The 25,137-nt window shown below is 41.2% G+C and overlaps 1 protein-coding gene across 1 annotated transcript in view; it reads left to right on the top strand.

Moving 5' to 3' along the window:
* The window catches only part of PLXNA4 (plexin A4), a 1,016,639-nt gene that overhangs the window by 680,563 nt on the left and 310,939 nt on the right, over positions 1-25,137 (top strand). The window contains exon 11 of the mRNA XM_078677443.1: positions 21,582-21,782. Within this exon, the coding sequence (XP_078533569.1) occupies positions 21,582-21,782 (201 nt within the window). The remainder of the gene's footprint in view (positions 1-21,581; positions 21,783-25,137) is intronic.

The following is a 25,137-nucleotide window of genomic DNA, read 5'->3' as shown; positions in this document are numbered from 1 at the left end:
TCATTTGTATTTGTATTCACATGGCACATAATGCTACTTTTCTTTCTAGACAGGAAATTATTTATTGAATAGACTTACATAGAAAATAATGATTTGGCAAGCTGTAGTGAAAGTAATACTAAATTAATGTTATGCTTATATTGTGTTGTGTTATCCACATTAGTTACTACATGCCGATCAAAATCCGTAGTAAATGCCTTTACTGGGTTTTAAGTGTGTATTTTTATTTTATTTTAAAGTATCTGTATTGTAGCAATTTTGCATTGTTTAAGGAGAAAGGAAGGCAGGCTATAGTAACAAAGGAGCTAATTTAATGAGGTGTTGCTATGTTTTCATTAAAATTGAAGTACATAGAATACTTAGCCAAGAAATCAAACTAATTGATTGTCAAGAGGAAAGCCTTAGGAACTACTTTTTCAGAACTGATTCACTGGTGAACATAAAAGTCTTAATGAACAGCAAACTGTGGAATAAGAGACTTTGTTTAAACGACTACTGTGAGGTGTAGAACAATTAGCAAATGGTCAACCCCTGTATGGTACAAAAACAAATATTAATTTATGAATTTATATATATATATATATATATATATGTGTGTGTGTGTGTGTGTGTGTGTGTGCGAAATATACATAGATATAGACATACACATTCACACACATATAGGCATAATAAGGTATGGGAGAAAGAAGGAGACGAGAGAGCGAGAGATTAACAAAATGATAGGGAGACGGGTAAGATTAGAAATAAGAAAACAAAACAATTTGGAATAAGCCAATAGATGCATAGCAAATATTTAAAACATGTTTCACATTTTTGCTGATGCTGCTGCCATAATTAAATCAATTGCAAGCCTATCATTAATGGAGGGTTCAGCATTCTGACCTCTATTCTACACTGACACACAGGGGATATCGATTTGTAAATCAAAGTTTGCGTCCTTCATCTTTTGATGCAAGTTTACCTCCATTTATCTCTAGCAGGAATTACTTCATAAACCAGGCTGTCTTTAGCAAACAGTATTGTCACCAGAACAAGTCAACACACTGAGGCTTTGCTAATAAAGTTACCAAAAAACAGTTCTGTACATCAAAATATCTCCCCTCATCCCAAATAAAATAAGCTGGCACACATCCAAGCCTGGAGGTTTCTTTGACAGATTTTTTCCCTTTTCTTTTCTATCATTAACAGAAACCTCCAGTGCCAGGAAAGAGTCTGCTGAGCGGCCGTGCAGTGCGATTCCAGGCATGTCTAATTCTATAGCTTCCTTACTAGCATGTCTTAATTCATCTGCCGCCATCTTGCTCCTTTCATTCCTTCTTTTTTATGTTTTTTCTTTAAATATTATATCTTCTGTAACTTATTTTGTATGTAAACTAATCTGAAATATTTATAAATAATTGTGTTCTGGATTATGATAGGTTACCTAGTAGCCTCAGTCTGGCTACATACACCAGTATTGACCTCCACACTGTTATTAGCAAGTCAATAGCTACCTGACTCAATGAACAAAAATTATACCAGAGTTCCTTGCTTTCTTCTGCATAATGTATGTGTCACTCTTTGTTTGTGGGGAGTTGGTTTACCTTTTCTTGGGGTCTGGCTCTTGTTAGGGCCCGCCCCTGAAAATTCTGTAGAAGGGGTCCTTTATTAACATTCTACATGTTGAATATTTTTTGATAGACTGGTGGTTTCTTAACTTAGTTTTAGGATTGGCGACAATACGGATAAAATGATATTGTTAGAAATTGGGTATCTGGTTGGCAAAGGTATGCACCCTATCCAATCAAAAGCCACAGTCCTAGTCAGGGTAAACTAGATATACACTATAACTTGTGCTCACTCTCTGGTAGCGTGGCACATGGCAGTCAGGCTCATCTAAAGAGGCAATGTATAAAGTATTTGTGCAACACACACGCACACACGCAGACACTCACACACACACACTCACACTGAATACACCACAAAAAGACTCCACACAGTTTTATAAAAATAAGTGATTATATTATAAATAGGGCTCCTGGTTTAATGGTATTTTTTTTAACACTTCCGTCTATCTATATTTATTTTTGGGTAATATTATTGGTATTTATCCATGTCTATTTTGTGATTTGAGGATAAAATAGAGTCGTGAAATGGTATATTTCCTAATTGGAAAACATGCACTCATACTTTGAAGTGTCGTATTTTAGTAGAGTAACTGCCAAATATAACAAAACACTATAGCCACAGGTCAAAATTGGCATTATATATAAATGTATGTTAACATATGCATTTTTTTTAGAATATCTCATCCTGTCTTTTAACTCCCCATGCTGTCTATCTGTACAGCTGTTGGCCTCGAATTCATGTAGGAAAGCACGGAGAGTCACTAAGAAAAAGCACAATTTTCTGTATTTTTCCACTTTTAAAAATAAATACAGACCTAAAAAAATACATTGTTTTCTGTCTGTATTTATCTGTAAAAGTCAGTAAAAATGGAAAACTGGAGGCCTTAATTATTAACAGAACAAGACCAGAACCATAAAAATCCAATGTATAGAAGTCGAGATATTGAATTTTAAAAGAATACATGCTGTGAAGGGCTTAGAAGCAAGTAGCTCTAAAAAGGTTACTTCAGGTCATGCTGGACTTGGGCAAAGTCAGAGTTTGGGCCATCCTTGTGGAAGTGCAGGCTGGCTGCAGGACCCAGTAAACAAAGTACCTTTCCTGGACACAAACAGCTAGATGTGTTGATCTTCTCCACGCAGTGAAGGTTATGTGTCAATGTGCTGGAGTCGAGAGGCGTTGAGCGATTCCCCAAAATCTGCCACACAGAAGCTGCAGCAGCAGCAATACGCTGTCTGAAGTGCTGATCTCGGGAGGGAAATCGCTGGTTCCGATGTGATGTGTCCATTTCACTCCTGCAACTGGATTGATGCACCAGTTCTGCAACAAGCAGACGGGAGATGCATCAAAAATTAAATCCATGATGCAAGTATCTGGGCCACTTCCAGTGAGCCAGGGGGAGGAGCAGAGGTGTACAGACTTTGAATTCCCTGAGTCCCAAGAAACAGGAGGCAAGCCAACAAGACCTTGAAGATCACATGGAGTGAAAGCAGAGCCCAGCTCTCCTTCAGCTGAGTTAGAGAGCAACAAGCAGCAGGGCAACACAAGAGAAAAGCAGGCCTTCCAAGTCTGCAATCCAAAGATGAGTTCTTTAAGCAGCACCACAGTCCTTCTGACAGAGGTTCAGTTCAAGATCCACAAGTGTCTGATTTTAGGGGATCAAAGACGTAGTACTTATACCCCAAACTGCCTTTGATGTGGGGGTGACTTCAAATCAGCTCTTTGAAGTGCACGGGTTCTCCTTTCAACCCAGTCCTGTCTACCAGGCTATCTATGGGGGTACATTGTCCTTTGTGTGGGGGCAGGGCCCTACCTATTCAAGTGAAGTGTTAGCCCCTCCCTTCCACCCTGCCCAGGCAAGGCCATCAGAATGCAGATGTATGTAGATGGGTACTCAGACACACCTATCCTTCTTGTGTCTAGAGGGAATGCACGAAATGTAGCTGTCACCCACCCAGATGTATATTTGAGACAGACTGTCAGGCACACAGAGCAGTACGTGCAGAGAAATATCCACTTTCTAAAAGTTGCATTTCTAAACTGGTAATGTTAAATCCAACTTCACCAGTAAGTAGGATTTATCAGTACCATCCCAAACATATTAAACATGAAACAGCTCTCTCCTCCCCACTCAGGAATTACAGCTTAAATGTGTCTTTAAGGATTTCCCAATGCTAACCTTTGAGAGGAGTAGGCTTGACAGTAGTTAAAATGAAATAGGCTTTTGTCGCTACCAGGACATGCAAAACAGAAAATTACATGTCCTAACTTTCATTTACATAGCACCCTGCCCTTAGGGCTACCTAGGGCCTACCTTAGGGGTAACTTATATGTAATAAAAAAGGGGAGTTTAAGGCTTGGCAAGTAGTTTTAAATGCCAAGTTGATGTGGTAGTAAACTGCACTCATGGGCACTGCAGTGGCAGGCCTGAGATACGTTTGAAAGGCTACTTATGTGGGTGGCACAATCAGTGCTGCAGGACCTGGGTAAATGATATACCACCTTGCAAGGGACTTACAAGTAAATTAAATATGTCACTCAGGTGTACACCAATTACACACATGCTTGGGAAAGAAGCACAAGCACTTTCGCACTGATTAGCAGTGGTAAAGTGCTCAGACTCCTAAGGCAGACAAAAAGATTCAGGTAAACGTGGAGGCAAAAAGCAAAAACACTGGGGGAAGACCAGCCGAAGGCTGACAGGTCTAACAGTAACTTATGCCCATGATCCAGTCAGAAAACTGACTTATAACTGTGACTAGAGAAAGCAATGCCTAAAGTATGATGTGCAAACATAGCCATAACAGTATATTGGAAGTAGGGAGTTAAAAGGGCTCTCTGCACACAATTTGCAAATCCAATAGCTCAATTACTATGTGCCTCCTGCAGAGATATTTTGAGGTCCATTGAATGCAAGTTTGAATTCCTCTGGCTTGATTTGATTCAGAATAATTTGCATAGCACAGACACAAATTCGATTGGCTCTTTGTGCTTCTAAGCGAATGCCAAAATCTAACAGACACTTAAAAGAAAATATTTATGGGAATGAGCACGTATACTCTGACGTGTGACTCAGTCCCATGTTTCCTGTGTATTCTTTGGAGCTGCTTTTAACTCACAAAGGCACATAGCCTTCAATTGTTAAGGTTCTCATGTGCCGTGGTGCAAGAGGAGTACCCTTGGATAATGAAAATTAAAAGCAAATTAACAAGCCAGTTCAGCACCATTTCTAACACGCTTAACAGTTATTTAAGAACACTAAATAGAATAAAAAATACTAATACAAAAGCCTGATAAATATTTTTTGGGTAATTCCTACATGGATGAATGGGTGGGTAGATGGGTGGGTTGGTGTTTGCTAGAGCAGCACTGCAACTTGAATTTCCCCAAGTCAGTATACTGTCATTTTATCCCAGTATGTTTCAGAAAATAAACGAATTTCGGTGGAAAATAATTGATTGCACCACAGAAATGTAGTACATAGTATGGTCATGTTTAAAGTTATAAAAAAGTTTCGTTCTACAGTTAGAAAAAAAGCTAGAATCAAAGTTAGGGTTAAATTAAAGTCACAGTAATGATCAGGGATAACAGTTGCTGTTACACTAAGGGGCAGGGTCTGGCTAAAGGTCTGGGTTGGGTTGGAGTATTGGATAGGAGTAACGCTAAAACTTAGGAGTGGGATCGTGGTTAGAGTTAGGTTTTGAGAAATGTACAAAACAATAGTATAAAAAGGGAGAGCATTTATGGAAACTTAATATTCAATAAGTCATCTTTCACCCTTATAGTATTAAATGAATGTAGAATTCAGTACTGACTCTAGCTGTCCGATGTTTTCATTCTAATGATTTTCATTGAAAATATATCTGTGAAATGGTATTTCTATGAAAAGCGCAAAAATAAAATAATATTGATCCCACAAGTGATTATTAAACTGAGGGAGTGAAAGGATGGAGATTACATCAAAGTCAGTTTTGAGTTGTTGCCTGAATATAGGTAGCACTGTGGTCTAGTGACATCTGTGTGTCAGGATACAGCACTTTACTTCCTTGTGCTTTACTACCGTATCTATCAAAATTGGGAACAATTTGCAACCATTATACAGCTTTTAAATAGCTTTTAAATAGCTGTTACGGGAATATACTATGTAGAATGGAAAAACAAGCACTGGCAATTTATTTTGTGTTCAGCAGCTGGTGTTCCTGAAGTGCTTATAACCAGTTGAACAGCACTGTGCTATGGGGATGTGTAATAGGCTGATTTAGTCTCTGGTTGGATAACTGAAGAGAGCTTCCTAGAATTGTGTGCCTTATGTTTTTTAGACTGTAATTTCCTGGAGTTTGCCTTTGTAATATGTGCATGTGATACACAGAACTTTTAAGGTTACACGAATACTAACATGGGGTCTGGCGTTAGAAAAGCTGCTGTCTAAAGACCTGTGTCCAACTACTATTTGCATTTTAAACCACTCACATGTAAGAATTGTATTGTTCCATTAGACTGAGGTAGAGAAAGTTGGTTCAGTCCAAAAGAGACTTCATGTTTATTCTCACTACTTTTGGTAACTCTAGTCAGAGAAAAAGGTGGAAGTTGTTTCAGAGTTCATTAAATCAGTGACATATGGCACAAATAAAAAGAATCCTATCAGGACATTAAAAGGAATTTTTAAATCTTTGATGACTCATAAGTAATTGATCATGGTTCTGATGAAGAAATGATTGCCTACAGTATCAATTGATAGTCCAAATAACAACAAATCCGGGGTTAAATTTAGTGTATATCCAAATATAATCTGCATAAATGTCTGCATTTCTAAAAATAATATTGTAAGTTTGGGGCAAGAAAAAAACATGTGAATAGTATCTGCTCCTATCAAGGAACATCGGTTACAAGAAATACCAGTTGTGGCGCCCCATTTCATTACCTTAGCTGGAGTGTAGTACAAATCAAACAATATCATGTAATGTTGAGTACGTGACCTACCGGTAATTAACACAGAATTAGCTAGCTCAATTGATTCTTCAAACAATACATTTTTCCCTAGTTTCGCTTTCCATTTTTGTTTTGATACAGAAAAGAATTGTTTGGATTTGAGATTCTTGAAGAGCTCAACACATGGAGTTTTATACAAACGCCTTACTTTGAACCAACAGTATCAGCCGGCCAAGAAGGAGCAAACTTGGAGGCAAAGGAATCCATGACCTCTGTTAATTTGGCGAGACATTGAGGCAGGATCTCGTTGTCCTTAGTTTCAAAAGTCACCTTAAAATCAAACAGTACATGCAGGAATGGCTTACCCTCATTAGATTCTTCAAAGAGATCACCATAGATTCTGAGGAATGTATTTGGTATTATTACTGGTGATTTAATAGGCATCACATTCCACTTGCATGTCATTACAGAATGCCTCAGAATGCAAAGGGTTTAGATGAAGAGAAGAGGAAGAAAATGAATATGAACAATAAAGACAAAGACATGACATATTCAGAGCACTCAGGTAGTTGAATACCGTTTTCTGTTGTCCACAACTGTCCACAACAAGGTTGGGCTGTCTCTATAAACAGCTAAAATTGGATAGAAAACTCAGTTACCACATGCTACAATCAGATTTTATTTCAACTAGATTAGCACAGATTGAGATATTATCTGGGGATAAAAGTCATAATCATAGTCAGATAGCTAGTCTATCAGTGAGTAGGCTCAGTGAAAGCCTGATGGAGCCAGAAAGTTCCCCTGAAATTGAGAACGTTTGATTGTTGTCTAGGGGTGGGGGAGGCTGTTCTAGACTTTTGGACCAAGTGACCCCACAGTTTTCCACCAGCTCTCTACTGAATAAAGTGTCCATTCCTCCCAGAAAGTGACTTCCGGACTCCTGGTCAAGCACTCATACATTCTGCATCTTGATGGTGGCAACACATGTGTGTCGCCACCATCCAGATGCAGAATGTATCCACGGGTATCCTGACCCCACATTGACCTTAATCAACGCCCTGAGGCAATATGACCACATCACACCACCCTGATGAAGTGCCATTGACTTCACTTTACATCCCTCATCATCTTCAAAACCAGCTTTGTCATCCACAGAACAATCCTTAAAGGCATCTCCGTCTACCTGACTTTGAAGCTTTCCACTTCCAATGGCTCTTCGCATGCCCATAGCCAGTACGTCATCAGACTGCATTTGAAGAAGTGCAAAAAAAGAAAAAAAAGACAACAGGTCTTCGCCATCTATGCACGTGCATCCAGAATGACAACTCTCTATTAAGCAGGACTGTGTAAGCCCAATTCAGGAAAGAGCATGAAGAATACTAGATCACAATGAAGCAACAGTCCATTTCGGCTCTCGGAACCCAGCGCATCTCCAGTCGCTCATTGCCCTTCTTCTTTTTCTTGCCTATGACTCTGTTCAGTGCTTTGCTGCCTTTTCTCTAGGTTTGCAATATACAAATACCACCAACAAATATACATTCATATATATTAGTGACCTTCTTTTTGAAAGACACAGGGATGATCCTGCGTTGAATGTTGATCTTAATTTGGGAGATGTGGAAAAATGCAGATACGTGTTTCAGACTTCGAAACTAACAAGGTCTGTGGATAAGGCAAAGCATTTTGAAAGCATACCAACCATTTAATGGGTGAAATGTAAGGTATATGTAAAGCCTGAAAGGAGTGACATGTTCTAACTTTCTCCCTCCTAGGGCTAGTCTTGCCCTCATTCTTTTTGCTGAAGCAGATATAGACTCTTCTTCCAGAACCTAAAGTATTTCTGGTAGAATCATTGACGCACACGAGTGAGCAGACAAAGTCCACTTTATGATGAAAGCTTAACATTGGTTTGACTTTGTCAAGTATGTGGAGCTAGATGTGCACAGACTGTGTCACAGCATCCACTTATTTTGATTCCATGACCATAATAAGTTGCTGGCTATGGTTGCAGGAGTGTATAGTGGTCGAATTTGTTGTTGAAGTGAATTTGAAATCATTCTTTTCAAGGCTCTCAGGTTTGGAGGAGAGTTGGTGATGAACCAGAAGCAGGGGTTTTCAATTGTTTTTGACAAAGTGGCAATTTCCTGCCATTTACGAAGTTTATATAATTTCCAGTAAGCACATGTGGAACTTTTCTCTGCCCATTGAGAGACAACTTTCAATCGATTGTGAGATAAGGTTCACTCTACTGAAACCCAGTCAAGAATGAAAGAGTATGCAGCATATTTGTCTGCGAGTTTTCTTTTTCTGACACAAATTGTCACCGTAGAAACAATTCTCATGCAAATGTGGGTAAAGTGTAAAGCTTTACAAGTTTGGAAAGTTGTAAACTCTTCCATAACTCTGCAAAAGAAAATTCCTTGCAACATAGTCCTAGCCTGATGATGTGGGGAAGGATCACACTATGTTGGAACTGTGTGATGGGGAAAGGTTATGATTCTTTCAGTTAGACTGTTGAGATATCTTTCTTTGATATCTGATGACTCCCAGCTCACAGAGAGGGAGGATGTATTTTTGGTATAAGACTAAAAGGTTGCACCTAACAATCTCTTGTGTACAACCACACACAAACTCTTGGCATTGATGAGGGAGGGGGTTTGATTAGTACATATCACACAAATTACAGTGCTTCAGGCTATTCATGTTCAGCCTGACGTTTTGTAACTGCTTTTTAAGGAGGTGTAAGGGGTTGTTTGAATCAAAACACATTTTCTATTAAACAGTTGTTTTCTTCTGTGAAGCAATGGTTAATAGAATTTACTCTAAACCTCAAAAGCCAAGTCAGGGGAAAGACTTTGATTTTTTATGTGATATGTGAACTTTGTAGAGTATCTCAACTTTGCCAACTTCTCTTGCAAGAGAGGTTTCCTGCTAACAAGAAAAAGAACTTGCAAGAAGACTTACCTGCAACGTTTTGAGAAATTTGGGGGTTTCTTTTTGAGCTTATTTTAGTTGATGTTCTCTCCTACTAATTGCGTTTTTAAAACTCCCCTACGTTGGGGAAGTTTGAGGTTATGTAGTTTAAAATAAATACGTCATGAAGCTATGAAAGATAAGCCTTCAGTTCTTCCACAAACCTAGTTTTTCCATGTAAAATTTTAAAGATGGTTGAAGTTAAAGCCTAACTTTACCTCCTTTACTCTATAGTGTCTGCCAAGGGTAAATATATCTAATCTAAATAGTTAAGGGACTGATTGTCCAGAACTGCTGACATGAGTTAATATCTCTAGCAGGAGAGTTACTGCCGGAGACATCGCACTAGTCCACCAAATGTTCCAGTAGAGGCAACACTCCAGAGAAGTAAAAGCAAACTAAAGCTGCTTTTGTCTTCCTTAAGTTCCTGTGCTGTCAGGCAAGCAGGGCGTGCCAGTCCAGTTTGAGGGAATTGCCCTAGGAAAGTGATAGACTGTGTGTGTGTGTGAGAGAGAGAGAGAGAGAGAGAAGGAAGGGAAAAAAACAGAACCACCTTCATCCTGAGTTTGTTGTGCAAAAATGCAGTACCAGCTCACTCCTCAGCCCAGCTAGTGTTAAGCTAACAAAGCATGACAGAGTGGAATACTGTTTGAATTAAGACCCAGCTGGAGGTAGACTCTCTTCATTCTGCCCCTTGGACAATCAGCCAACTGGATACTACTGGCGTAGCCTAAATCTTTAGTACCTACACAAGTGCCTAGCTTCCCTCATGGGTGATTAGTGCGCTATACAAAAGACATATCATAACATAACAAAGGAAGCATGCAAGTGATAGTTTAATGTCCTACACGAGAATACGTACTGTTCAAAGTGCCACTGCAGCTATTCAGCATTCATATGCCTGTTGGTGATTTTTCCCTTTAGATCTTGCAGCGGAATCACACTCCAAGTTAGCATTTGTCCCTTCTCAATCAGAGAATTGATATATCATTATTATTGCAAGTAATTTATAGGACGCTATTAAAAATGTGTTCTTAAGCCTATGCTTAATGCGATATTTGAAATGTTCAATGTTTATTAGATTTAGTCACTGATGCGAGGGTCCAATTTGAGAATAACACAAAATTACATTGTTTCTAATTTTCTTTTAACACAATAAATCCTCTAAGGCATAGCAGCTCTATATGTTTCCTTACAGGGCCTATAGATACATTTCCAATTAGGTGTTTAAGTAATTAACTTGGAAAAGTTCGATTTTTGTTTCTGAGTTCTGTGCATTAAAATCAGTTTAAGAATTATTCAATTCATGAAGAATAAAGTAAAAACTGATAGGACCATATAGAAGAAAATTAACCAATCACCATTCAAAACTAACAAATGCCAATCCTTCAAAACTTTGTCAAATTGCATTTGTCATTTTTTAATTGGTAATTCAAATGTTGTACTCCAGCAGTTCTGCAATGATGGTATGGTCAATGTGAAAAGTTAGTTAAGACAATTTAGCAATCACGGAATGCTGCTAGCTTGATAATATGTTTTACAATTCTTGATTACTATTTTCAGATTCAATGAATCAAAAAAAAAGATTGAAGAATAGGTAAACATTCTTCAATAAAGAGATTGTTTACTATAAATCTTTTTGGATTACCATGACGCCTCCTCAGGATATATGCTGGGGTATCATCACTGAGTCATGGAAAAAATAACCCAGATGCAATGAAAGAGCAGAAAAGAAACACCACTCCTATCTAATCTTCATTTTGCATGCACTAGCCACATCCCTTACCAGTCTTAAGTCCAACCTGAAATGACCAATTGCCGGGTCTAACCGCTCCATGCTATAGACAGGCTTCAACAAAACAGGAGAACTGGCAATATGGCAAAGATGACTTTGTGGAGCTATTGTCTTGAAATTAATTAAATGCATACTATTGTTAACATGGCCAAATTAGTGACTCAAATGCCATCAATAAGTAATGAAATTTCAAATGCACCATTCTAAATATTCTTAGAATGTACTGTAATGTAGAGAATACTGGAAAAAACACACCAATCAACTAAACCAAGTACACTTACATCTTCGATTTTACAAAACTAGAGAATCATGAAAAGAGACATACATGTGCTAATTCTATTCCATAGTGCCTGGTATGTTTTATTCATATATTTATGTCCATGAGTCCTTAGGTTCTTCATGCTAAACATGCAGACTAATCACCAGTAGCAATAGACATTTTTTTTATCACTCTGAATCAGTTGTGGGTACTGCTCACAGAAACTTCATGCCATGAAGCATAAACCCAGGAGAAATATGACAGGATACTTTCTACTTTCTAATGCCTCAAATTAGGAGTATACTTGTGCCCCCAGAGATTATAATAATAATATTTTAAAATTACAATCATACTGTATTAAAATAGAACAAATTATAGAACCGCCAACGTCCTTCTGCAGAAAAACGCTCATTGTGTAAAGGGTGAGGGTACGTAACTGCCAATAACGATACTCCATCTTACTGAGCCAGGATGCCATCCAGGTTTAACATGACCATTAAAGACAGTACTCATGACCTCAAGTATAGACATTCAAGATGATTACATCTGGAGTTAATGTTGAAATTAAGACCATACAAATCCATGTAAGAGCATGTGAGTAGAATACACGTTTCTTATGTGGAGGTTCGGTGATGATGTGAAGATTACTTAGACTCATAACTGAGAACACACTCCATCTCCCTGAATGGATCGTCATTGGTTTAACTTCATCATGACTTAAGGTGATTGACTAGCAAGAGAGACCATAACAGAAGTATGTCATATTAACTAGTTTTACTAACCATTACCAAGCTCAATAAACGACTACTACTACTATTACTACTACTAGTACTATTACTTCTGCTAATAATAATATTAATATATTAATAATACACCCACAGGTATCAGTACAGTGTTCAAGTCTTCCAATTTTAAAAATGGGCTTTTTATTGAAGACAAAGGATACAAAATATTTGTTTTAACTTTTCAATTAATTTTTTCAGTCAGGGAAGACTTTGCCATTCAAGGTCCAAGGTACGTGCTTCAATCACCTCATCCCTTGTGCTATAGGCCATCAGCAGAAATTGAGATTTCAACATTTCAATTAGAAGGAACATTAGGCCAATCAGATAGAGCAACAATATGAATATTTCTTCTTTATGGCCTGTGCCTTCTCAATTATTTGTAATGAACTTCTTAACCGAGGCAGAGACCTTTTTTTATATGCAAATTGGGCCTCTGTTCAATGCGCTGCAATGGCGGCTTTGTTAATGAACTTGAAACAAGTGTTCTCGTAAACCAAGGTGGTGGCAGAGGGAAAGAGGGCGGAGGAAGGAACAAGCCCTGAAAGTGCTTTCTCGCTTTGTACTCTGAATTAACAGGGCTCAGTGCACTGCTGATTTTATGAGAAGGGAAAAAGATGTGCCGCAAATCAGCAGCTACAGACAGGTCTATAGTAGGCAAGATTTTAAAATAATAACATTGCAAGGGAAATATATTGGTCCATTAGAAATGTATATCTCTGCATCCACACTACATCCCTCCAGATGAAACTCTCTAGATGATTCTACAACAGGATCTACCCAGTATTACACAAATGTAGAATTTGGTCACAAATAAAACCCATGCAGCTCACTAGTTTGATCATTTCCCTAATATACTGATACACTGGCTCTACACAATCTCTGGTTTGCTTTCTTACTTCATTGCCCTGTCCACGAAACAATAGCACAATCTTCCGAACCCCTTGTTGTAGGAGCACTGATACACAATTGGCCATTAGTGCAATAAAGCTGGGTCAACTCTCCTCAGTCTGGAGGGATTTATGTATATAAATGCTTGAGCTTCTTCTGGTAGAACTTAACCAGGTACCAATGTAAGGTCCTTTCTCTGAACTGCTCCCACTATTTCCCAGTATTCTGGTGTATTTGGCCTTCAGAATCAATGCAGTATTAACAGCTAGCCCTCAACAGGCTTGTCTACAGATTATTTGTATGTATTTATGTATGTATTTTCCATAGTGCGGCATCGCAGGAAGCTATTAGAGCAGTTTACAACAAACTAAACTGCATATACAAAATACATTTACATACAAAATTAACATCAAAAGAACCGAGCAAAGACAAGGGCTTAAGAGGGGAGCATATGGCAGGGAGGAGGGAAAAAGGGGTCTTTGGAGAAGAAAAAGTTGAACAATAAATAAAATGTGGTGAGAATCTTAAAGGTGTTAGCCATATAAGAGGGTTTGCATGGTCATGGGTGTCTCTTAGTAAGATTTCTTATGCATAGGAATGTCTTGAGCCTTTTTCTTTAGGACAATGGCAAAACAGACCTCCAACCACCCAGATAAGGTGGGTTAAGGCTGACCAGGAGCATGCCTCTCCTAGGCTCTATAAGGCAATAGATAGAGGGCTGCGATCATCGACTATGATCGACTTAAAATTGCCTTATTGCTATTAGATTACTGTCCCTACCCTCTCAAAACTCACTGTGAGAGAGTCTCTCATTATGATTATTTGCGAGGTAAGTCTTAACACAAAACTGCAAATAAAGGCCTTTGCCAAATCCCATTGATTTTCGTTTCTAAGTTTATATGACCCATGGCCATTTTACAGCTTGGACACCAAGCGCTGCTGGCGCGCTTGCACATAAAAGAAGAGGTTGAGGGGACACTGTGTTGTTCGGAGAGAAGGTTTAACAAAAGGCATTTTTGTCGTTCACTTCTGAAATGGCTTTAATAACTGTAATAATAAACTAGCTGCAAGCCATTCTTTGCAGGATCATTGATACTCAAGTTATGCCTTTCATGCTACCTTCTTGAAAACATTGTTACTGTTAAACAACAACACAAACACATACGTTTGCTTCATGGCATTCATCTTCTGTTACAGCATAGCAGAGTGTGGAGTCATGGTCTGCATATCACCGCAGCTAGCAGAAACCGTTTAAATCAATGATCCATCTTGGCAGTATAAGTCTGTATGAGGGAAGAGCTTCCCTAGTTGTTTCCTTGCCCACTGGCCTCAACAGCCACCCCTTACATGTGTACACAATCCTAACGATGCCTACAAATGACAATTAGGATCATTCATGAGTGCAAATTATTGTTCACGTTATTTAATATTAATTTGCCATCTGAAGTGGACGTACACACATTCATAAAATTACATTCGCAAACGCGATTTTGAGTATTAATTAAGCACCTAAAAGGGTTCAAATTTCAGTGTAGGTACACCTGCACAAATGGCGTCGATGTACAAATTCACACATTTATGCTTACACACACTCCTTTTGCAGTTAGTTTCCCAGCCCTCAATACAGTTGCACATTTGCTTCAGCCAATTGTAGGGCTAAATCCGTTTCCAGTTAGCCTACGGCGTACACATCTGGTGGCAAGAGATGTGGTTTCCCTACAGGTAGAAAAGTGACGTGTTCTGAAACAGCCAAATTGCACCCCGTGAGATTTAATCATGCTTTTGGGTTTCAGGAGTGCCATTTCTATTACAAGGCACTTCTAGGCACTCCCATGTCGCCAGTCAGCAGGCAGCACAAGATTGGTCCGTCAAAAAGCAAATGTGGCCACGTTGGAAGAGGAGGGATGGCTCAAGGTCTTGTGCTGGCCATGGACCTGACCTTGAGGTAGCAGCAGGACCAGTGGCCAAGATGGAAAGGACCTCTTCCTACTCGATGCTCCGTAGAGTTAGGAATATAATCTACTGTGAGTTCTGTTGGGTGAAACAATTGCTTAGTAAACAGAAATAAAAAACGTTTTAATAAATTAGCAATATCTATCCTGAATGACACTAAGTGTCAATTTTATTTTTATTTGTGTTTACTAAGCAATTGTTTCACCCACCAACAGAACTCACTGTAGATTATATTGCTCATACCCAGGTTCTGAGGGACATAGGGTGTACCCATTATCTTTAAGAGTAGAGTTAGGAGGCAGAAGCACCGTCCTTTTTGCAGTCATTATACCTGAAAATCAACAGGTATTTGTTTTTGACGTTTTAGCAGCATCCTTGTACTTTGTGTCCATAAGAAGCGATAAGTTCCCTTAAATATGGCCTTGGTGTCACAGCTGGGGGTCAGGACGCATTAGCGCGTTCAATTCAGATGAAGCGGCTTGATGTCTGCACAAGACACAGATTTTCAGTGCTAAAAATAGAGATAATGGTGAACAATGAACACCTCCTGCCTTCCTCCGCCATTGATTCTTGGGTCTCCTGCTGGCTGGGAAGCGCTGCAAGCTGAAGGCGGCAGAAAGGCTGCATTGTGACTTGTATCAGAAATGAAAGCACCCCTCTGCCTGATCCTAGGAATTAAACTTAAAAAGACCCCTCAGGAGAAGGAAAGGAGGCCTTGAAGCAAGGCTTTGACTAATTCCCTATTGGAATACTTTGAGTGAGCGTGGCACCTGTCCTAACTCAAGGTTTCCCATTCTTCCAGTAAAAAAAGTTATTTCTGAGCATTGATCAAAAAGTCTTTGTATGGCAACTTCTTAGCTAGCCTTTATAAACAACACTTAAAATGTGTTAGCTAAAATCCGAACGCTAAATAACATTTTCAAAAGGTTACAGCCTCAGAGCCTCTTTTTGTATGCACTGAGAAGAGCTTTCGGTTGATTGAATATTGTGCATGAAAGCTGGGCAATACCATCTTCACAAAGTAGCTTCGTCTTTTAAGGAGCACTTCTAACAAATCTGTCCATTGGGAGCACTTTAATCAAATAAAATGCTGAAAGAAGCACTTAAATTCTTCCGGCTAACTGAACTCCATTATAGGCGAAGCTAGCGCTGCCTACTATTCTGCCACAAGGCGTCTTGTTTGCGCTGTCTGGCTTCTGTCTCTGGTGTGTCTTTACATGCAACCTTTATGCAAAGTGCCAATGTAAAACGTCACTAATACCATATTCTCTTACTTGGAGATGTTAAAAGTGACTACTTTTTTGCACAATCAAGACATGACTGTATCCTCATTTCACACCATTAAAAGCATGTTGCTTTCAAAATGCTCACACTATTTTAACTATGCACTAGCTTTGAGACATGTGATGCTCATCATTTTTACAACCTTATCACAAACAATGCCCAATGGAAGTCATCATGTTGGACCACACAACACTAAGGCCCGTTGACTTAGTATGAACATTGTGTATGCTGTTGAGCAGCCTCCCGCTTAACCATGTAGTACTTGTTACTGATGCACCAGTTACACAATATTGACTCCCATCAGATTTCATGTTGGTGCTCATTTTGTTAAAACGATCAAGTTCAGTCACTTGTGTATGAAGACCATCATTAATGGTCTTATCTTTAATCATGTCATATCATTGGTAAAAGTTTGAATCAGTTGTTGTTTGCTGGTTAGATCCCACTTGTAGAGAGTAACATCCTACTCCTGGCATATTATCTGCATTTGGAGATTTTAGATATATCCAGCCTCCACCTCCGGCGAGAGTCCTTATTGCTGGCCCCCTCATCAGAAAATAGTGTGAATGTTTCTGTATCCCACAGACTTGCAGGCAGGGATGGCTCACAACAGGAGGCAGTGCAGGAGTGAAGAAGAGGATCAGAAGTTGTTTCTATAAGAGCTGCTTGCCTGGGTGGCTATTCTGCCCACATCAGTTTTCAGGCTGAATTAAACTGAATTACCCCACTGAAGGGAAATGGAGTTGCAGGACATGAAGGCCTAGGGAATTTTCATTACCTGCCTGTGCCAGCCGCATTCATGTGTATCAATGAATTCTAGCTGTACCCCAAAAAAATCAAAGAAAGACTCTTCTAGGTACTCAAACTGGAAAGGAGTGGAACTATCAGAATAAAAACTTTTGATCCACAATTGATCCAAAACTTATTTGTTGAAGCTTCTCACAGGTTTACTGCATGTGAGCTGTGTGCTAAAATCCATGCTTCCAGTTATTTCCTTAGGGTTTCGAAGATAAAGTCAGAAAGCGACCAATATTTGTGCTGATTGGCTCCATGTCATGAGGGTCATCTTTAGCCCCTATCACTGTGTGCTTGCACACTTGAATTTACAGGCCATCCTTATAAAAGGAAAATCAAATCTACAAGCCCTAGGCCAACTCTTTCATATTTACAGACACCTAAAACACAATATTGTCAATGTCGATAAACACAACAGAGTAGCGAGCCACCTCTAGGCTTCACTGGCGACATGTGCGGGTTGCGCCACAAATATTGGTGGTGTAGGACATAAATTAAGATGTCTGAGATGGGGGCCCATTTGGCTACCCTGACTGAATTATTGATATCAGCAGGAGACATGAGGATATGTTATGATTAAGGGATCGAACTTGCATTGAAAGATTATACCTGCCAAATGCACAACTTCAACTGCCCTGATGAAGTTCACATGTGGTGAACGAAACGCGTTGGCTGGTTAGTTTCATATCACCAAAGAAAATTGAAAATAAAGACGTTTTGGACAATATTCTACTGTGATTGGAATTGTGTATGAATGGACTCTAAATCTAGCAGTGCATCACCATTTGTGTGTTTGGACATTATTGTCATTTTTTTAGGTCTCGCCTAGGCAGCGCGCATGCGCTGCCTAGGAGATGACCAATCGGAATCGGTCAGCTCTTTTCAAGCACTCGTGCTTGTGGCGGCATCCACCTTGCGGGAGCAAGCTACGGCACGCAGGGGCCATCTGTTTTCAATTAGTGTGCCCGCGCACACATCTGCTCGCTCTCTCAAGGTGGATGCCGCCACATGCACGAGTGCTTGGAAAGAGCTGACAGTGCCATCTGTTTTTTCGCGTCCGCGCTTGTCTTTTGTTGCCGTCCCGAGATGGTCTTTTGTTTTGATTCACTTGCCCCCGCTGGTGGTGCGTGCTGCAGACCTGTTACTGCAGTTCCGTGCTGGACTCGACAAAGCTTCCTCTCCTCCTAGCGCTCATGCCACCACCCCTTGGGGGAGTTTTCCTTCATCCAGGACACCTGCCAGAGTATTAAAGTTTTGCCGCCCCCTCCATAGATGCTGTTTTAAACATCAGAAAGGGTTTTCAGACCCTATTCCACGCCCTCATGTGACAAGCTCTGCCATGCGCCCTTTCCTCTACCCTCCCCAGGACTCTCAACTCTTCCTGTTTTTCTCCTCCACCAGCTGAGATTTTTTAAAAGTATTATTCCCCTACCCATGGCCCAGGTCTCACCCCCGCCCCCCAGTCATGTCGCGTCTCAATTCGAGGCTCTATCTCACGCCCCTTCCCGGTGCTAGAAACCCTTCTAAAGGAGGCCCCATCCGAAGATCTATTTATACCCCGCTCCAGACAAATCCCACTCTAGTGAGGCTGTTTCCTCGCCATGTTGACCTGCCCCCATCATCTCTCACATCCCTGCTCTCCTGCCCTCTACATTTCTGCACCATCTCCATCAGACCTCCCTTCTCCCCCTCCTGCGAAGCCAAACACAATTTAAATGTCACTCTTAATTGTCTCCTTTTTCTACCACATGTAGATCCATAGATATTTATGCCACCGCCATACTTCCAAGGATGCAGTTACGTCTCTTCCTCACACCTTCCGCGTCATTTCTCTGCTGTTTATACCCTTGAGGGATTTACACTTCAATCCCTCCCTTTCGGCATTATGTTTGAGTAGAACTGTCTAGATGTCTCTCATAATGGCTCCATTGTAATTATATGATTAAAATGCATACATTTATCAGCCATGCCCCTTTCACCTCCCTCTAAGGGATTTAAATCCCTTAGATCAAGGCCACTGGAACTATGGATTGTGTGGCCGGGGCAATGGTCACATTATTGGAGATTTTCTACATCTAAAATTGCTGTTTGCTCACGAGGTTACTGCTTCACACCATGACATTCGTTCTTAATCTCTCACATTAATTTCTCCCTATGCAATAGTTTTTTTTCTCTTTGTTTGGAGGGTGCATTCTCCACTTCCCTTTCACAAATTTTTTTTAATGAGTCTATTTTTCTCCGTCTCCTACATTTATCAAATGTGTTTGTGTGGGCCCTTATATATCCCCCATTCCACCTCTTAGCCATTTTGTTATCATGTCTCCTAACTTTGTTGCCTTACTTGTTTTTTCTGCTTTCCTATTAAACTAATTTTCACGAACCAGTATTGCCAGTGGTATACAATCCCTTAGAGCCTTCTTTTGGAAAAAGAAAAGAAAAAACAGAAAGAGCCCTCCTATTAGCTAGAGCTCCACTTCCATAAAGCAAATATTGAGAGATTGCTGCCCAGGCTTGCCGCAGTCCAAGTTAGTTTGACCCTCATCACCATATATGTTTGTGTGTGTGTGTGTGTGTGTGTGTGTGTGTGTGTGTGTGTGTGTATGTATGTGTATATATATATATATATATATATATGTGTGTGTATATATATATATATATATATATATATATATATATATATATATTCAGTCAAACATCTCCTCCACTAAGGAAAAAAGACAGGACACAGCGGGGCTTCATTTTGCGGTTTCTTTTATCAGACCAACGTGGCATGACCGGTTTCGGCTTCTCTGCCTTCCTCAAATGCTCGTAGTCCCAGCATTACGTTTCCCTTTCTTAAATTCTGTATGGCTCCTCCTTGCCCAGTGGTGGTTGGCTCCCACTGTATATATATATATATATATATATATATATATATATATATATATTTATACACACACATAAATATACAAACACACCGGTTTTCTTTCAGAATGCACATAAACATAAAACAGTAGAAAAGACTCATGCCATACAGGTGCACCAACTGTAATCGGCACAATATCGGTAACACCAGCCCTCAGGCAAAAAAGACAAGACCCCCCGCAGGGGGGATGATAAGGAGAGGCTCTTTAACAAACACATATAAGCACAGTCCAAACCCACAACACCAAGATCATAGACTGAAAACACAGAACTCTGAAGGATCTCCCTGCACTAGCAACCGTGGTGTCAACTGCTCTTGGCATGAGGAAAACATCCAGACCCCCATCAGTTCCCTTCTCAAACAAGCATTAGCATAGCTAATAGGTCTCGCCTTTGGCACCTTATAAGTGTTTAGCCATGCAACAGTTGACGTTGTTGCACCAAGGATATTGTGCTGCATAACTAAACACTTATAAGGCCCCAAAGGCGAGACCTATTGGCTATTCCAATGCTTGTTAATACTAGGGCTCATCTCGTCTTCATGGCTTCTTGCTTACTCTCAACACTCGCCTCAAAATCAGTGTTCCATTCCTTTATTTGTTGTGTAATCCTCCTCCTCCACCTCAATTCTCTCCCTCCTTTAGTTCTCTTCACTAGTTACAATTCCACTCGCCTCTCCTGTTTCGTCTTCTTTGTATTGTTTTTAAGTTTGTTGTTGGCCTGACTACTTCTTATCATTGCATTCTTGTCCCTGTTTGTACCTTTCCTCTTAGATTCTTCCATGTGCCACATCCCACTCGCTATCATGCCTCTTTCTTGTACCAAAACACGGGAACAGCCTTCCTCTCTCTCCACCCCTACTGTCTCCAGTGTCTCCTGTGATTTTAAAGAGCACTTCCTTTTATCGGTTTCTGCACATGGCCACAGAATGCTGCCGAATCCTGCTCTTCTTTTGTTGTACCAGTGTATGGTCGAGGTCAGCAGTTTGGCAAAAGTGCTTTATACATTCAATGCAATGAAATAGAATTATTGAACTGTGTGTTTCCTGGTATATATTATTATATTACATGCAAAGAAAATGTAGGTGACAAACTAGTTGAGGTATATATTTCACAGAAGAAGACCACTCTGGGTGCTGTTGAATAAAAATAACATATGGCATAATTTATTTGAAATACTGCCATTTGTGTGGTAACAATTGGCAAACATGAAAACTACAGTATGACTGTCTTTCAGAAGCTGTGTCTTGCTTTTCACTTCCTGGGCTCCTCACTCTATGCAGTGTTTAGGGATGTGGATCATGTGGCTTATAATTCACTGCACGTTGTAAATAAGCTGCTTACGAAGGATGCGTGCTCACTGATATCACATGCACATGCTCATGGCTTCTGCTTTCTCGTATCTCCTCCAGGAATGCCCACAGTTGCTTCAAGCGGAGAGGATCTTGGTGCCCGTGGAAGTGGTCAAGCCCATCACCCTGAAGGCCAAGAACCTGCCGCAACCACAGTCGGGCCAGAGGGGGTACGAGTGCATACTGCACATTCAGGGCCGGGAGCAGCGGGTGCCGGCGCTGAGGTTCAACAGCTCCAGCGTGCAGTGCCAGAACACTTCTGTAAGTGGGCTCTGAAAGCTAGAAACATATTGACTCTTGCACAACACTGTAAAGAAAGCCTTCATCTGGGCAGATCACATTATGTGCTAAAACGCCAAATGATATGCGAATGTCACACTTAATTCCCACCTATTCCTGCTGCTGCAATGCTCTTTTCTATCGTGTCTTTAATTAACATTTTCTTCATACATTTTTCCAAGAAAGCTACTATTGCCTTTGTCAAAAGTGAGTTGTATGATGCAGAATGTGATTGAACGTCCCCATTGGAAGTAGGTCGTAACAACAAATACCATTACAATGAATGGCTTCACAACGTTGTTTTTTACAACGCAAATGCCATTTCAACGAAAGTCTTTTACAACTTTTTTTTACAACAGATATGCCTTTACCACGAAAGTAAGTATTTTACAGGTAAGTATAAGTATAAGGTAGGTGTGTGTGTGTGTGTGTGTGTGTGTGTCTCTGTCTCTGTCTCTGTGTCTGTGTGTGTGTGTCTCTGTCTCTGTGTCTGTGTGTCTGTGTCTCTGTGTCTCTGTGTCTCTGTGTGTCTGTGTCTGTGTCTCTGTGCGTCTGTGTCTGTGTCTCTGTGTGTCTGTGTCTGTGTGTCCGTGTGTCCGTGTCCATCCATAAGAGTCAGCCAACGCGTTTCGTCCAATAAACAATTGACTTCTCCAGGGCTTAGATAGTTCCAGTCATTGAAATAATTAGATGAAATTGGTTAATTACGTCCGAACCATTTCAGTATGACATCTGTATCTACAATGTTGATCAAATGCAATTCGTTTAAGCAGATTAGTCAAAAGTCCATCCAGGTGTAGATAATCGATTCTCAAGTAGTTACAGTCCTACAGGCAGGCCACAGAGTCCACCCAGTGCCTGGCACTTCGATAGGTGCCAAGGAGCTAGGAATAACGGCGAAGAGCCTCCCGTGTTCGGCCCCCTCACCAATAAAAAATATAACATTGAACAGTCCAGGCCCCAGTGGATGGGGACCCTGAGGCTGAAATCAACCTCGTGAGGGGGGGTGCACTGCCCCCCTTTCCTATTACAAATAGGCCGGTTCCCAGGGTATGGGGTCTCCGAGGCCGAAATTGGCCAAAGGAGGGGGGCCATGCTCTCCCCCTCCCCTATTAAACAACATTTTTTTAAAAGGCCAGACCCCATTGATCGGGGTCGCGGCAGGGGGACCGTGTGGCCCCTCTCCCCTAATTATTATTATTTTTTTTTTTTAAAGCTGTATCCCGAGAGAAGTCACCGGATGCCTCACCCCTTTCTCAACCACTCTTCAAAGTGGCCTTCTGGTGCAGAACTTTTGGGGATGAAGTCCCCTTCACTGGTGAGGGCCCTTGGGGGCCAACAACTCCTCCTGTTACCTTCTGTAAGTCCCACACAGTGGGACTGCTGGGAGATAGTCAGAGACCCCGCCCCCTTTCACCACAACTCTGCAAAAGTACCTCCTGGCACACTACTCGTTGGGAGATGCAGTCCCCTTGGCTCCTGAGGGTCCTTGGGGGCAAACAACTCCTCCTGTTACCGTCAGTAAGTTCCACACAGTGGGACTGCTGAGAGTTAGTCAGAGGCCTGCCCCCTTTCACCACCACTCTGCAAACGCACCTCCTGGCACACTACTCGTTGGGGGATGAAGTCCACTTGGCTCCTGAGGATGCTTTGCGGCCAACAGCTCCTTCTGTTGCAGAGGGATTGCTGCAAGGTCATCGGAGGCCCCACTTCCTTTCTCCACCATTCTGAAAATGCGCCTCCTGGTGCACTTCTGGATGAGGGTGAAGTCCCTTCCGCTGGTGAAGGTCCTTGGTAGCCAACAAGCCCTTCTGTTACCTCCAGTAAGTCTGGATTGTTGGGAGATCCCCACCCCCTTTCACCACCACTCTACAAATGCGCCTCCTGGTGCACTACTAGTTGGGGGATTACTTCCCCTTGGCTCCCGAGGGTCCTTGGGGGCCAACAACCCCTCCTGTTACCTCCAGTAAGTCCCACACATCGGGATTATTGAGAGGTTATCATAGCCTCACCCCCTTTCTCCACCACTCTGTAAACACGCCTACATGCACTACTGGTTGCGGTTGGGGGATGAAGTCCCCTGTGTGCTGAGGGTTCTTGGTGCCAACAGCCTCTCCAGTTACCTCCAGTAAGTCCAACAAAGAAGGATTACAGAGAGGTTGTGGGAGGCCCCGCCCCCTTCCCCCACCACTCTGCAAACGCGCCTCCTGGTGCACCACTAGTTGGGGGCTGCTGAGTGCCTTTGGGGGCCAAGAACTCCTATTATTGCAAGCAGTAAGTGCCCCACAGCAGGATTGCTGAGACCTCATTGGAGGCCTGCCCCTTTTCCCCAGTGGTCTGTAAGCGCACCTTAGAAATTCATTGAAAAAAATAAAGGTTACTGGGACATTATAGTTAGGCTCAGATTTCACTCATACAAAACCACTGAAATTCAGCAATTATAGTTACCTGTGCTAATTAAAACTTACACCCATGCAATGCACAGCCTATGACTTTACTTGTTACATCACTCATGACATGGTCAGTGACATCTCAAATGACATCACTGATGATATCATCCACATAACCACTCACACACTCACTCACACCCTCATATAACTTCTCGTACACCCACTCATGCACCCACGCAGTCTCAAACACCCATTCACAAACCCATTCAAATACTCATGCACCCACACACTAATGTATAAAGTCACTCACTCACTCATAGAGGCACTCACACAGCCACTCACTCCCCCTTATAGCTACTCATACAACCAGTCGGGAACATCCTTTACAACGTTACGATGCAACTTTTACAACGCAAGTTATTACAACGCATTGCGCTGGGGGGGGCGCTCTAGGATAGGGAATAGTTTTAATTTACTATCCAACACCTTCCCTACTATCCACGGGGACTGGAGTTGGAATAGTAAATGAAACTATTCACTATCCAGCACCCCCCAACGCAAGTAGTTGTAACGACTTGCGTTGTAAAACCTGCGTCGTCATGGAATGCGTTGTAAAAGCATGCGTTGAAACGTCATACATCCCAACCAGTCAATCACCCATACAGCCACTCACACCCTCACTGATATAGCTGCCCTCAAACCCACTTATTCAACCATACAGCCACTCACACACGTATACAGCCTCTCAACATAGCCACTCACTCACCCCAAAGAAGCACTCACACTCTCCCTCACACAACCACACAACCACTTACATACCCATTCATACAAGCTCTGCTCACTGGCCCATACCGTCATTCACACGGACACTCACCCTCCAATACAACCACTCACACACCAACTCACTTAACCAAACACTCACTCAAACAGTCACTTGGCTATACAGC

The sequence above is a fragment of the Lissotriton helveticus genome, chromosome 1_1 (genome assembly GCF_964261635.1).
Source record: "Lissotriton helveticus chromosome 1_1, aLisHel1.1, whole genome shotgun sequence".
Taxonomy (NCBI): Eukaryota; Metazoa; Chordata; class Amphibia; order Caudata; family Salamandridae; genus Lissotriton; species Lissotriton helveticus.
This window is presented reverse-complemented; position numbering and strand designations above follow the sequence as displayed.